At 39.2% G+C, this 16,582-nt stretch overlaps 1 protein-coding gene across 1 annotated transcript in view; it reads left to right on the top strand.

Moving 5' to 3' along the window:
• CSMD1 (CUB and Sushi multiple domains 1) overlaps positions 1-16,582 on the top strand; it is a 1,400,820-nt gene that overhangs the window by 1,212,452 nt on the left and 171,786 nt on the right. The window contains exons 31-36 of the mRNA XM_060136411.1: positions 555-671; positions 4,529-4,642; positions 6,057-6,152; positions 13,854-14,057; positions 15,063-15,187; positions 15,559-15,655. Coding sequence (XP_059992394.1) covers positions 555-671; positions 4,529-4,642; positions 6,057-6,152; positions 13,854-14,057; positions 15,063-15,187; positions 15,559-15,655 — 753 coding nt within the window. The remainder of the gene's footprint in view (positions 1-554; positions 672-4,528; positions 4,643-6,056; positions 6,153-13,853; positions 14,058-15,062; positions 15,188-15,558; positions 15,656-16,582) is intronic.

Raw genomic sequence — 16,582 nt, 5'->3', positions numbered from 1 at the left:
AGTGGAACTTATAGGAAGAGACCCCACACCCACTAGTAACTATACATGTCACTCTTGAGCTGAATCTACGATGAAAACACAAAAAGAACTAAAAGTAAACATTACTTTTTTTTAGTCCCACAGTAATATAAAGACAATAGAAAACTGAAATAATCTTTGTATCTCTTAAGTTAATATGATGGTTGATATCAACCAGAAAGTTCTGGTAGGCTTTTGACGTATTGATAACTTAAGAATTTTTCTTTATCGGACCTGTTTTTATTATCATGACAACTGTTTTCATTATTGTTTTAGCATGTCTGAGAACGTCCTTAAAAATAATATTAGGTCTTCCTCTTAAGTTGAATTACTTTTATTCTCACCTGGTCAGTCTTTGTTTTTCTTTTTATTTTACTTTTGATAGCAATGTAAGATCAGATTTTAACTGTGATATTTTGTTAAGTTTTTGAATAATCATGCTTATTTGTTCAGTGCTTTCATTTTTAGGTCACTTGTCACTTGTCACTTGCCATGTGGTTACGCATAGCATGTAATTCTCCGTTGGTCTGTTTCAGCCCCCTGTGGAGGCCAGTACACTGGATCAGAAGGGGTGGTCTTGTCACCCAACTACCCTCACAATTATACAGCTGGTCAGATCTGCCTCTATTCCATAACGGTACCAAAGGAATTTGGTAAGATTTTCTTCTTATTTTTAATTCACCGTCATATCTCTTTCGGTGTTAATATTTCCATAATTTTATAAACAAATATCCCAGCTCTTGGTATAATAAAATAATATAAAAGAAGATGACTTAAAGTAACAGGTTTTCCAAACATGTCTTATACAAGATCCACTACAATTCTTTTATCAGTGTGATATAAAATTCTTCAATTTCCTTCTTGGATTCTGATCCAGAATAATCAGAGAGAATAAATGTGCCTTTGTTCTTATTTTTGTTAGAAAAAAGCATTTCTCCTTTGGTTGTTTAGTGTGTAGAGGAGGATTGCAGCCTCGCATGTGAGCCAGGGGAACACTGATCAGCCTGTGGGGTATTGGCACATATATTTGGTTATTGATTATGCTGGAAATCACTGGATCAGTGAACACACCTTTGAGTGACAGGAGATGTAAAAGCAGGCAGAGTCCTATCTGACCCCTCCAAACTTGGCATCCTGGTTTCCCTCCTAAACTTTGCTTCCAACCTGAGCCAGTTTTCTGGGATGGCTTCATTTCTAGAAGATCCTTCTCTGGTGGTTTCCTGGTGGTTTACTCAACACCGGATCCCCAATTCTTCCCTCTCACTCTTGACCAGGAAAATATTTTTGTGTTAGATTCTTTCCTGGAGTCAACCAGATAGTAGCTTTTATAATTTTATGGAATAGTTCCTTTTTCCCAACAGTAAAATTTAGAACCCAACATAGTCAAGGTTTTCTTCTATATACTCAAAATAGCAGCCATCCACTCAAAGAAATAAAACAGATAAAAATTCTAAGGTTAGATTCTGTTTGAGGGAAAACATTTTAAAAATACAATTATATGACAAGAAAGTTAATTTCTGCTTAAGAAACTTGCATATGGGAGACAAATGATTTCTACGAACTTCTATTATATTAATCACAGGCTTCTTAAAATCAAATGAAAGCTCCCCCCAAGCACTTATTTCAGCATTTGGTATTTTAGATCACGGGCTCTTCGTGAACTGTGCAACGCAACTTGCTTAGTCTCTTAAGCCAAATCGTTTAGCTTCTGCTTTCCGCCAGTTCTCAAGGATGGTTGAGTTTTCAGGCAAGGCTTTCCTTGTATCATCCTGCCATGATAAGAAGAGCATGTGCCTGGGACTTGGAGAGTGATGGATGTGAACACGGAAACCAAGGCAAAGGCAGAGGGACCAGCTTCCCAAAAGGCAGAGAGTGGGTCCACCTTATGAGCAAATGGAAAATATTAATCTCATTTAAAAACTGAAAGACTGAGCTTCAAAATATTTATTTTGTTATTAAAAAATGGACAGTAAAACTCAGAATAAGTCCTAGACTTTCACTCTTTATGCTGGACCAATGCCTCTAAAGTCCCTTATTTAGCCTCAGTTAATACATTTTTTCACCTAAATTCCCAACAACATTCCTCCAGTTACTTTCCCATGAATATTCCTTTTATTTTTATTCATGGATACTTGACAAAATATAATTATCACAATAGAATGTAGCAGCCAGAGTTTATGATTTTAGTTCATTATAAAATTTTATTGAGTTGTCACAACACAATTATGACTTTTCAGCAGAAAAAAGTTATACTCCTAAATAGTGATAATAATTTCCCAATATGAAAGGTTTAATGGCATAAATTTATCATATTCTATCTGGGCAGAAAACTTTAGTCTGGAATAAAATAGTTATAAAGGATCCTTAGTAAAAACCTATACTACCTTACCTATTATTTTTTTCCCCTCTTCCTTACTCTTTTCTGAGAAGTGAATCGACCAGTTAACAATTAATTCAATGATTGTGATAAGTGCTAAGATGAGTAAAATACTGTTTGGGTGCCTGAGATGCCCAGCAAATATTATGGGATGGGGTGACTGTCCCTATTGTGGGAAGGGGCTTCTTACACAAGTTGGAAGTGTCATGGAAGACAGGTCATCAGTTATCCTAATTTCCTCCCTATTTTCATCCAAAAGCATCACCAGAGTATCCTTTCTAAAACAAAAATCTGATCATGAAAACACCTTGATAAACATTTTCACTCACTCCTCTTGCCCCCAGAGCAAAATCCACGCGTTTCCTGGCCTTCGGGGCTCTGAAGTCTCAGGCTGTGTGGCCTTGCTCCCCCGCCCCCTTTATCCACTGAGTGTTAGCAAAGCAGACGTTAGCCTGCCAAATACTGCTCCTTTTGTTCGCTTGCGGAAGTAACCCCTTGTGTCCCATTCTTACACAAAAAGGGTTTCCTTTCCCATTGTTAAGGCTGAAGCTGGAATGCTCTCTCCCCCATGAAACACCATTGTCTCCACAGCTGGAAACCACCCCTCCCTCCCTACACCGCCCACGCCCTTCGCCTGCACTTTCTCATCCCCTGTCTTCCAGCTGCAGGAACAGCCTTCCTTGATCAGCTGTGGCCCTTGGCAGCCGTCTGCTGTTCAGACCCTTCTTCCTTCCCGACACCCACACTCTGCCTCTGTATTTGTTGTGGCAACTACTGCAGACCTTAGCATGTGATGTTCCTGGGACAAAGTTTCTATCTTGATCGGCCCTTCATTCTTAGTGTCCACTATAAAGCTTATGCTTTCTAAGCATTTCTTGAAAAGAAGGTAGGAATTACGTGTGTGAGATTCACTTTTCTCCTACAAACGAGACTCAAGCAAGATGAAGACTGAATGTTGAGGTGGGGGGACAGTGAAGGGAGGGCTGTGCACGCAGGAGCCTCCCTCATGGGATCCAGAAGAAAGTTCTGTCCCTCTTTCTAGCGCCTGTGTTCAGAGCACTTCAGCCACTGGGAAATTCACCTTGCTCACATGCTTCCTTTAATTGTGCTTCTCTAGGAGATTATAAAATCGTAAAGTACTATATATATATATATATGTACATATTCTCTTACACATATGTGTAATATATTATACATGCATGTATATGTGCACTGTATGTAATACATATATGTAATAGAATATATGCCACATATATGATATGATATAATATAATAAAATATAATATAAATACACACCAGCTGCTATAGTTAGATTTTCCTCCATTTTGCTAACACATAGATTAATTCTTTCATGTATAACTGGTACACACACCTCCATTTCTTGTTCAGAATGATTTAGAATGATTTTAGTTTAAACCTTTCACATAGATAATTGTTGATCGTTGCTTGTAAATGGAGACTAAATCACAAGTTTTTCTAAATACTGTAAAGGCCCTGTATGTTATCCATTTGAATATAAAAATGATTAAATTTGAAGTAGTAAAATACTTGCAATGTTTACTTGGAGGAAGTGTGTTCTTGAAATTTACGTAACCTGTAAGATCTATAAACTGTAGAGTAAAACAAGTCAGAAATTGCTATAATATGTTGCTGAATCGTGTATAAATTGTAGTGAGTTCATATGAATTTGGCACTGTCATAATCATAGGTGAAGAATTTTAAATTCCCCAACTAATTGCATGCTTTAAAAACCAACGGGTATCTTGATTCCATACCTACTGTTGACTGAATAAAATGTCATTAATTACTCTTAAAGAAATAGGACCACCTTATGGTTATTCTTCTACTATGCTAACATAGTATTATAAGAAAAAAACAGTCTTCATTTAATGTTCAAACTGTACCTGGAACAGTAATTTTATTCCTTTTATTAAGTACCAAAAGATCAAGAAGCAAAATAAAATTGTTTAAGCAACAGAAAACTTTTAGAAAGCAGAGAAAATAAGCTAATTTTTTTTACAGGATTCTTAGGATCATGATATTTGGGAGGTATCAATAAACAGTATGATCACCATTTTCATTTCTTTCATTTTAAAAAAGCATTTTGTGCCGACCCACCCCCTCTGTTTTCAGTGGTATTTGGGCAGTTTGCCTATTTCCAGACAGCACTGAATGACTTGACAGAACTGTTTGATGGAACGCACCCTCAGGCCAGACTTCTCAGTTCACTCTCTGGGTCTCATTCAGGTAAACTTTCAATGAATTTTGTCTTTAATTCTAGTTACACAGCCAGGGTAATTAATTTTAAACTCCTCTATTTTTATTTTCATTTGTGAAGGAGAAATTTAATCATCTTTGAACTTGCTTGTTCAGTAAAATCTTATTTTCAATGTAAAATTTCAAATGTATTTTTATCCCACATATAAAATCACCTGTCTTTATCATTTTGCTTACTAAGATTGTGGAAAATATAATATCCATCTCAGTGAAAAATAAAAATATCAGAAAAAAGGGGTAATAAACTATCTTGTTACTTTGCTTTCTATTCTAAGTGTCGTAATCTTCCTGAAGAGAAACACTACTGACATTTTAGTCTGACTCATTCCAAACTTTTAAATGCATACATGTGGAGATGCACCACAGTCACACGTCTATAAAGGTGCAGCTGTGTATACACATACATGCATTCATGTGTGCCCTTATATATGCATGTAAACATACGTGGAACTTCATAAAACATGGGATATTTTTCACAATTTAATTTTTATCCCATACATTCATTTAAAATCACATGTAGAGGTCTTTCCTATCAACAAATATGAATATACACCAAACACCATTTGCTGAATAGTATTCAGATGGGTTAATGAAGGAGTTTATTTACCCCAACCCCTCATGGATGTCATGGCCCTCGTTCGTACCACTGCAACATTGTCATCATTTACCAACACAACATCAAGGCATACTCCTGCGTCACAGCCTGTGATCAACCAAGGCTAAGATTCGGTTATTTCCAGTTTCTCAGTATTACTAACCACAGGTCTTAAGACCTATGTCCTATTAAGACCAATATCCAATGATGTAATGTCCAGAAATGCATCAGAAGATACACATTTAAAATACTGATACATCCTGACAAATTCACCTCTGAAAAGCTTAAGTGATTCACACGCCCCTCAGAGTACTTGAGACCATTAGTGCACATTAAGAGCTGAAAAATACATTTCACAGGTTTGTGTTTTGTTTTTTTTTTCTGAGTTCTTTATTTTTTTTTAAATCAGTTTTGGATTCTGAGACATTTTCTTAATTCTGAGTAAAATCCTAGCAAGTAACTGTCAAAGTTGATTCTGAGTCAATGATTCACCCGCTTCTATTTCCCACATTATCAGCTAATTGGCCTATATCAGTGCTTTCTTCAAAAGAAGCATAAAGGAGATCACAATGAAAACAACATTTTAATGGAATGTCAAGGCAAGAACAGAGTTTTTAAATCTTTGTAGAAACAATGTGTTTGGGTTCTACACGCCAAAGCAAAGTTTTATGAAAGTTCAAAAAGTAAAAGTGCAGTTCCAAGTTAATGATTACTTTCCCAAACATTGTCCACCACAGGCCGTGCACTGAATGGATCCTGCGTGTTATCTCTGTCTGTTTTTCCCTCCAGGTGAAACGTTGCCTTTGGCCACATCCAATCAGATTCTGCTCCGATTCAGCGCGAAGAGTGGGGCGCCTGCACGGGGTTTCCACTTCGTCTATCAAGGTGAGTCTCTGCCACCTCGGCCCGGCTCTACCCACTGCTCGTACCACTGCTTTCAGCACCAAAACATCTGAGTTGCACTTTTTCTTAATATTTAAGAATTTGAGGGTATCCGTGTATTTAGAATGAAATTATTTAATAAAACTATTAAAGTTTTTTCTTTTGACAGTTAAATGTGATACTTCTAAGACAAAGATGCAATAACGCTTCGATTATCTGGCATGATGATGAAACAAATATTGATTAGATTACCTTAGTATAGCACAACACAATTTGCAAAATGATTTCAAATGTGTTATAATATTTCACCTAACCTAGTTAAAATTAAGTAAAATATTTCATAATAGATTTTAGTAACTGTCTTAATGAAATACATTTAAAACGCATGGTACAATTTCAAATCTTACTGTAAGAACTAATTGTCAAGGAAAGGTAACAAAACCAAACTAAACCCAGAATACCATCCACGTTTCTATCCCTTGAAACACCTATTTTATTTTGCTTGTATTCTATTAACTTTAGGCACTTTCACCCCTTTATAATTATTTTTGAATTTGGAGCTTATTCAAAATGCTTCGGATTGCACAAAGTTTCTGAACAATGCAGGTTTTTTTTCCTGTTTCTAGTTCACCTTCAGTTTGCATATCCATTACATGAATTTGAAAATACACCCTATGGACTGTCCGTCCACTTTCAGAGGCACAGAGCCTGACTCTGGATCTGACCTGCGATGACTGTACAGCTGAGATGGGAAAGAGGTTGTCATCTTCAGTGATAAACTAAGAATACTTAGCTTTTCTAGGTCTCAGTTTTGCTGGAGGCTGGATAGATTACAGGCCGCTCTTGAACATTTTCTTCAGAAGTGGAGGAGAATCACTTCCTGGCAATGGCTTCTTTCCTTTAATAAAGACTCCTCCAGAAAACATGCTTGACAGCATCATGTTCTTCATAAAATAATAGAGAGTAACAATCTGTCATATCATTCATAAATGATTTTTGATAATCGCACACTGTGAAATGTATGGCCTCAAAATATTTCACGATAAAAACCCTTCAGTGCTCGGCAATAAGATGATTTAAAAGTTACGGAAAGAGTGAGAATGATGTTTGATGGGCAGGTAGGAGGAAAAATATCTCTAATCTAGTTTAAGGAGCTATTGCTTGGGTGATGATGCTATTACATTAAAATGGGTTACATTGTTCTAATTAAACCTTTGTTAAAATATAAATAATTAAACCAGTATTTTTTAAAATGAACTTTATAGGAGAGGGTCCAGTTTAGGTGACTCACCGCTCACCCACTTCTAATTTTCTTTAAATAAATTCTGTGTTACTTTGCAGAAGCAGATTCACAAACCAAAGTAAGTTGGCGTGACCTCTAAGGAAACTGGACCAATTGGTTTAAGTACATTTTTTGTCCTGGAAAAATTCAAGTTCCTGGCCTTGTCTGCCTCAATCAGGGACTTCCTTTAATTTTTGATGAAGATTAGAAAATTGATCAGATTATCAAATAAAATATCTGAAGCATATGACCCTGTGTCTGTCCTATTTGCACGTTATCTTCAGAAGTCATGGTTTTTAAAATTATATTTCTTGTTTTAAAGCAACATATTATCATTAAAATGTATAACATACATAAAAGTGAAAAGAGGAAATCATTTATAGAAGGAATGTATTTTCCTTGCACTTAAGAATATATCTCTAACATACTCAGTATTTCTTCTAAAGTTCCAATATATCTCCTTATCTTGCTTTGTTCCTACAGTGAGTTTATGCAAAAATGGATGTCTTTTTATCAAAGCCAAAACCTTCAGATCTAAAGAACTAGAATCATGAATGCAATTTATAAATCACTCAGGAGCACCTGGGAAAGTTTTCAGAACATCTCAGAAGTTAAATTGAACATGGCCTTCTGAAAGATAGTAGTTTAGTGGAAGCCTAGAAATTATTTGAACTCTATTGTGTAAAAACGTTCTGAATAGTGCTTTCACATACCACGTACGACTCCATTCCTCCATAAGTTATTAAAGCTTAAAATTGCGCAGGGACTTTCTGACTTGCATGGCTATGGGCTGTGTAACCCTTGTTCACAGACAGTTCTGTTGTAAAGAGCTGTTCAGACTTCGGTGGAGAATGAGTGCAGGTGTCAGGTACAAAAAGCCGTAGTACGCGACCCAGGCAGCTCCTGACCCTCTGTGTCGCCCTGGTGAACGACACGGAGAAGGTGGTGGTGAGGATGTTGCTGCCCCTCTGATCTGGTGAAGAAATGGAAGTATAGAGGCTTTTTTTGACCAAGTGTTGTAACTTTTATGTCTCTGCTGGGTTGTATTTGCTTGTTTGCTTTCCATGCTGCTTTGGAGTAGAAGGGTACATTGAAAAGTGAGGGAGGTAAGAGGGTGCATGAGGATACATGGGCACCCAGGAAGGCTAATGGGGTGACCCTTCACACCACAGTGCGTCCTCCTGGAGCGAGAGTCCCTGTAATCATTCTAACAGTCACTTCTGGACACTGTAACATCTCCCTTGAATACTTAAGAGGAGTACAGTGCTTGCCTTTAAACATGAACGTGTTCAGAATGTTTTAGATTTCCTTTTACGCATCCAGGAGAAACCCCCCGTCCATCCCCACTTGCTAGCACCCTGGAACTCCCTGAATGTCCATGGTGGGGATTCCCATAGCTGCCCCTCCTCTTCCTAAGCTCTGGGGCCAAGAGACTGGCAGAACCTGCCATTAGTAAATGTGGTTCTACAGGTTTTAATGCTCTTTGTCACTCCATAGAAAATATTCTACCCCTAATGTCAAGGTCTTCTAGGTCAATGCAAACATAAAAATCAAATAGTCCTCAGAAACCCGCCGTGTTGGAGACTCACCTGCTATTTCTTAACAAGTTCAGCACCGTCTCTCCACACCCCCGGTGGGGGTCCCCTTTCCAACACTGTCCAGAGGAGCTGTCTCTAGGATGGTGAATAAAGTCAAGAATGTGAGTTTGGGTTCTCAGTGGGATGATAACGGTGATTTTACTGCTGCTCATGGCTATTGTGGTCATTGCAGTCTGGCCTACCAACTAGTGGCCATCAAGGACCACCGCCATGACACTTTGCCAGGGCTGGAGAAAAGCCCAGCATCCTCTTGGTGCACGAAACCCACTCTCATTAAAGTCCCTTTGATTCTATTCTGTGAAGTAGTTATGTTGCACTTAGCAACTTTTTCTGGCCCAAAATACACACCTTTTAATACTAGAATCAACCTTGTTAACACGGGAATCAACACAAGAAGCAAGCTATGTGGCCACAGAGACCAACAAAGGCAGAGCAAGTACTCTTTTCTCCTTTCCTGCTTACTCTGAGGCACATCCTCATTTATGAAAACTGTCTGCACTACCCTCTGCCTCTCTGCTCTGTGTACACGACTGAATGTGTCTGTGTTAAACTTGGTGGTTGACAATGTCTCATCAATATACTACTATTTGTAATTGTCTTACATTTATGCCTGCTATTTCCACAGATAGTCTATTTTTCTTGTGTGTTTCAGTGTAGAATTCAACCCGCCTTTTAGTTCCCTCAAAATAACTCACTCACACCAAAATTAGTAAGCCATGCAGGACTTACTGAATATTTCAAGGGGAAAATGGAGCTGTGCTTTTATATCAAACCTCCCCACTGTGCACAACTTACAAATGCCAGTTGGCCACGTCTTTGTCTTTCCGGGTCACATTTCTCATCTCCCAGCCTCACCACACAGCAACCTGCCTTTAGCCTTCCAGCTGCCAGTCTCCCAGACTCAGCAGCTCTCAGGACTGTCCTCTGCCAGGGTTTTCCTAAAATAAACAGATACCAGAAACAGAGCTAGAGAGATGGAAATGCTTTTTCTAAGTTTGGGTAGGAGGAATTTACAGTAAGGTTTTCTTTGCGTGAGGTCCTTCCTAGGCATGCAAATACACGTTTTCGTTGATTTTCCCCCAGGCCTAATGTTTCCTCAGATGGCGTAAATTATACAGCTTAGTTGGTTTTCCACTTCTAAGAAACTCACATTTTGTTTCAAGAGCTTATAAAATGCATACTTTTTACAAAGGAGATTGAGCATAAAGTTTTGTGCATAATTCAGTGATGTATGCTTGAATTCACCAACTAGTAATGACTTGTCAAATCAGATTTTTAAACTACGAGGACAGAGTGATTTTCAGAAATAGAATATGTCCCTGTGTCACTAAATGAAATAGGGAAGACTGCTTCACTTGGACAGGTTGCTCTTGTCTGCATTCAGGTTTATTTTATTATCGTTGTTGTTCTCTTTCACTCCACCTACTCTAAAAGAGGTGCAGTAAACGAACTGCTTGCACACATCTGTAGCCTAGAGCATTTGTGGTGATGTAAGGTTCCATCACATTATGTTCCCCTTTTCCCCATATTCACAATATCGCCCGTTTTCAGTGTCATGAAAGTCCCAGAGAATACCACCCAATCTCGGAACCAACACAGTCCTCGGCCTGAGAAGCCAATCACTGTGTTCATCACCCTCTGTTCCAGCCTGACCCCGTTCCCTGTCCACTTGGCACTGGGCTGATTTCAGTTTTGCTTCATAGTATTGCAAAGCATTTACTGAAAGATGGAGAATAATGGCTACCGGAATAGAATTTCTCTCTGATGTGGCCCGAAACCTCCAGGTGAGGGCAAGCCCCAGAGGATGGGCTGAAAGGGACAAGTTCATCAGCATGGGTTAACTGCTGGAATTTTCCCCCAGATATTACATGCAGTTTTGATACCTCTATTTCCTAGGTTTCCTCTGTCTCACTTTCTCAGATACTTAAAATTGGTTTCTTAGCTTTGCAAACTTCTTCCTCTAAAAATTGTCCTCCATCATTTCATTCAAATGCAGGTATTATTCACTTATTGTTATTTTCCTTGAAAATAGACAACTCTGAAGTTCATGAAGAAAGGTTTAATAGTGACATGTGTACAGATGACCCTCGGTGGTGTGTTTCTCCTCATTTGTGATACCCTGGAAAAATGCTATGTTTGAGGCCACTTAGACAAGTGTGGAAACTTGGCCACGAATACAGGGTGCTTCCCAAGTAGTTCAGGACAAATTGAACAGTTAAGATTGGAGATATTTCTCCATATTTGTAAAAAATTCTCAAGAATTGATTGTGGAATATCATTTTATGTATTTGTTTATTTATTTATTTATCACTCTCATGCTACTGTTCAACTGTAACAAAAAACCCAGACATAAAAATATGGCAAATATAAGTTTTAAGCCATATTTTATTACAATAGAATATTTTATATTCTGCATTGTTTTCAGTTATAGAAAAGAACATTCTGTAGTATCATTAATTTTATTGACTATAGCTATTAGACAGTATACACAATTTTATTAACTTTTGCCTTCTGATCAAAAATATTTCAACACTGAATTGAAACGTAGTTTCATCAAAACAGTCTTCTGACTTCCATTCTCATAGAATTGCTTCCTGACCAGCAATTTACCCAAATGGTGTCTGTTATTGTTCAGGTTCAATTCAAAACAAGATGCCAGTGTTTTGGGGAAAGGATCTTAAAGACAGAAGGATTATTTTTAAATAAAATGGCCCCTTTCGAATGAAGGCACACGAGGATGGAGAGGAACAGGGTCTTGGAGACAATAAACACAAACTGACTTTTAACTCAGGGACAGAAGCCAAAAATGCAGACTCCCAAGTGCGTACCTTGTGGCTCTGTTTCTCAAAGAGTCTGTTTGGGGTGGCAGACCCCTTTGCCACTGAAGTATTTTTCAAACTATCTCTTGCCTCTTTTTATAAATAGAAAAATCTCATAGCGATAATTCGCTGCCTATCAGTGAATTCTGATCTACAACCTGAGTACACATCTCACCGGAATGAGGCTCAGCCGCCAGGCCCAGCATCAAAGACCATAAGATCCACACTCCGTGGAGAACCTGGGGACAAGAAGAAAGTACGGGGTGGGGGGTAGTTACAGGATGCAGGCTTGTGCTGGGGGACCCGGGGCGGGACCGCAGGCAGCATGATTTTGCTTGGGATTCACCGCTGTCAGGGGTTCGCTGTGACGATGGGCATCTTTGTTTTTACGTCGGGTGTAGAAGGAACAGAGCAGGGCTGCAACTGTGATTAGTAGAGGTCATAATTCATGTTAGTCTGGAGAGGGGAATTTCTGTTCTTTTCTGTGGCCTGCATAATGTTCCCAATATTGCTTGTGATCACGAACAGGCAGTGACCTCGGAGACTGTGTGTGGTCAACAGGAGGACAGCCAGCTCTCAGGCCGGGCAGCAACCAGGTGTCGGTGTCAGAGCTGCTCGTTGTCTTTCTCCCAGCCTTCAGGCCAAATAATGTCCCCACCAGCTGGAATATATTATTAAACTTTGTTCTTTGCTGTATAGACTCTTTTTTTCATTTCCAAACGGACAGTTATAATATTAGATACGTTGGGGAAGTGTCAGCACTCCCTCCAGCCCCAAACTGCTCTCCCATCCCCACCTCCCACCTCGGAGAATCGCTGGTCCAATGGGAAGACCCCTGGGAATGAGGCCATCGGCTGGGTCTTATTACCAGCTCTGCTCTCAGACCGTGGCGCAAACTCCCATTCCCCTCTGTTCCCTCCCAAGTCTTTCTGTACAGAATGAATTGTTTAACTGTATGTTTTCTTATGGTATGTGGGGTTTGTTTTTATTATGGTAACATGAGATTTACCCTCTCAGGTTAAGTCCTTTAAATCATTGTTTAAAATGAACTGATTACATTGTTTAAAATTAGCAGTGCGCAATCCAGCACTATTAACTATAGGCACAGCTTTGTATGGGAGATCTTTAGGACTTGGGCGTCTTACATGACACACTTTATACCTGTTTAACAGCAGCTCCGCACTTGCCGCTCCCCTAGCTCCTGGCAGCCACCGGCTGCTCTCTGCTTCTATAAGTTTGTCTCTCTTAATTGCTTCCTATGCGTGAGACCATGCGGCATTTGTTCTTCTGTGACAGGCTTATTCCACTTAGCGTGTGGAATACGGGTCCATCCATGTTGTTGCAAATGGTAGGATTTCCTTCCTTTCTAAATGGCCGAATAATATTCCATTGTAGGTATGTACTATATTATTTATCCATTGGTGGACATGGAGGTTGTTTCCATAGCTAGGCTATTGCAAGTAATGCTGTTATGTACATGGTGGTGCAGATATCTCTCCAGGATAGTGATTTCATTTCCTTCAGATAAATACCCAGCAGTGGGATTGCTGGATCATATGGTAGTTCTATTTTTAATTTTGCTATTAAATCACCATGGCCATTTATAAATAATCCTTTATGTAACAGCTTTTCGTACTAGAGTCTGAGGTCCTCGAGGATAAGTACAAGTTCTTAGTCATCTCATTATCCCTGGCGCAGTGATCTCGGTGCTTAATTAATTGTAAATGCATGAATATCGCTCAGTCCTCATAAAGCACTAATTCTCCATATGCCATGTTTTCCTCGTCAGAAATGGGAATACGAGGTGGTCCTTAGGGTTGACATGAAGATGCGTGTAGATGTGGAAGTGCTCCCTAAATTGTCCCCTACAGAGACTGTGAAAGGCATTATTAATTTCCACATTAACATAAATTCTTTCTAGACTTATCTTAAATTCTATTTTCAAGGAAATATCATGGCTTCACGATGCACATGCAGATGGTTGTGTTGTGTGTCTTGCCTCTAGCTGTTCCTCGGACCAGTGACACCCAGTGCAGCTCTGTTCCCGAGCCCAGATATGGGAGGAGAATTGGTTTGGAGTTTTCAGCAGGCTCCATCGTTCGCTTTGAGTGTAACCCAGGATACCTACTCCAGGGCTCCATGGCCATCCGCTGTCAGTCCGTGCCCAACGCTCTCGCTCAGTGGAATGACACAATCCCAAGCTGCGTAGGTAAGCGTGTGTCCCTAAGGTGGGATAACTTGCACATGGTCCTCCATCTCGGGGTCACAGCAGCACTGAAGAGCTGCTCTTCAGTCTACATGAACTGATCCATGCTCCAGACCTATTTAAAGGGCAATTTATCAGAAATAATTGAGTAGCAGCCAAACCCTAAAAATTATTGTTTCATGGAACAACTCATCAGATTAACAAGCATGAAACATGTTTTCCTTCTCGATACTTATTAAGTATGTCATCTCAAGCCATGGGTATACAACATAATTTCATTTGGGGGAAAAATCACTACAGTGTTGATTTGTTATATTACTTGTGTAATGCTCTTTTAATAAATTGGTGCTGATGAAAGTCTGAAAAGTAATAGGTTAGCACAGCCTGAATAACAATGCCATTGTTGGTTATAGTTTATTTGCTTCATTTTGTGTAAGAACCTCCAGTGCAATCATGATTTAGCACTTGAATTCATCTGTGCATTTTAAGCGTCTCTTCTCCTCTCTGGATTTACTCATAAATCCCATTAATATCATTTTGAGTTGCGTGTCTGCATATAGAAAACTCTGCAGAGCTTCTTAAATTGTAGTAGATCAGTTACTCTAAACAGAATTCACTTCAGAGATGACATCGTTAGACAGTGCCTGAGACTTAGCAGCATAGCGGATACTAATCTATGGTATTGATCATTTAAAAGAGAACACACTAGATGGGAGGGAGACACAAGAGGGAGGAGATATGGGGATATATGTATAGCTGATACACTTTGTTATAAAACAGAAACTAACACACCATTGTAAAGCAATTATACTCCAGTAAAGATGTTAAAAAAAAAAAAAGAGAGAGAACAGACTAAATTTGACCTTGGCTAAAAATGCCATTTAAAGTACCATAGTCCCTGTAAAATATCTCTTAATAGCTGATCACACAGTGAAAGAACACTAACTACAACATTAACGTTGTTTTTCACTGTACTTTATTTTTACTAAATATGGGTTTGTCTTTTAGTCCCCTGCAGTGGCAATTTCACTCAGCGGAGAGGTACAATTTTATCCCCTGGCTACCCTGAACCATATGGTAACAACTTAAACTGTATATGGAAGATCATAGTTACAGAGGGATCAGGAATTCAGGTAAGTTCTCAAAGCCCAGAGTCTACTAATAAACAAAGCTTTTGTCCACGGGTTTTTCCTTTCTTTTTTTTCCCCCTTTTTGTATTGGTTATTCTAAATACATAAACCATAACCTGTTTCTCTTTTCTTACCATTTCTACAAAGTGTTTGTAATCATATTTCTACATTTGAAATAAAAATGATAGACTTTTAGAATAAAATCTATCAGAAGTGCTATTTGTAGAAGTTTTTGGGTGTCACTTCCATGATCTCTTTTCTTTGGTTTCGCTTTTCTCTTACATGTATAGTTTTAATTTCATGAAAACCCTATTGGACTAGTCTAATTTTATTAAGCAAAAAATAAATATTAAGTTACTATTATTGTTTGGTAGATTCAAGTCATCAGTTTTGCCACAGAGCAGAACTGGGACTCTCTTGAGATTTACGATGGCGGTGACGTGGCTGCACCGAGACTGGGAAGTTTTTCAGGTAAGATGGCGCCCATCCCCTTGTCTCCCTGAATCCGAATCGTCAAACACTGACAAACTGCAAGAGAACACTCAATGCTGACGTTTCTCCAGGAGGCTCTTCTATATACATAACACTTTCTCTAGTGTTGGGAGTCTCAGAACAAGAGCACCGGAACGCAGGTGTGAAGGAGAAAGCTTTGTCGTCCACGAGCAGGAGGGCTGATGTGAAGGCAGCGGGTCACTTTTGTCGGACCCCCGAGCTGGGAAGAAAGAGTGGGTTATTACCCTGTGGGCGCAACAGGGTGTCTCACTGAAGTTAATTGTGTGAGGGGGGTGGGGGGAATGAACTTTAGATTGGCTGATTTTCCTTTTCTCATATGCTTGTTGGACGTGTTTGGCACAATTGGGGACCACGTAAGGAGGTGGTGGAGCAAGGGGGTAGGGGCACAGATGGAAGGTTGGGGACACACATGAGAACTGAGAACATGAGTAAACATATGGAGGATGTTGTGAACTGGCTTTCTCAGTGACTGAGAAGGGAGTGGGAAAATGGAAATGAGGAAGGCTGGCATAGAGCTGGTTGTGACGGATTTGAATTTGAGACATTGGTGTGAACTCATGATCTTCATATGTGTAGCTGTAGACACAGAGGAAAATGAAAATGTAAGTGTGGATGCGGATGTGTGTGTGTGTACGTATTTCCTACCTCTGTCTTTTGAGAGGTGTAAAACAATTACCCCAGTAGCCATGAACCCACCTCATACCCAATTCTAGGTTTCTAGATGTCACTTTCCATACCATTCTCCCTTAAAGGAACTAGTGCTTCCTGGGGAGTTGCTGACTCCAAGGTTCTGATGGGAAAAGCACACATGATGAACCATTTCGTATAAAATAGAAATGTATGGATCCATACTGATGTAAATAGATACATGCGTGAACGGAATGA

Source organism: Lagenorhynchus albirostris, chromosome 21, assembly GCF_949774975.1.
Source record: "Lagenorhynchus albirostris chromosome 21, mLagAlb1.1, whole genome shotgun sequence".
NCBI lineage: Eukaryota > Metazoa > Chordata > Mammalia > Artiodactyla > Delphinidae > Lagenorhynchus > Lagenorhynchus albirostris.
Note: the sequence above shows the minus strand (reverse complement) of the source record. Positions and strands in the feature narration are given on the sequence as shown.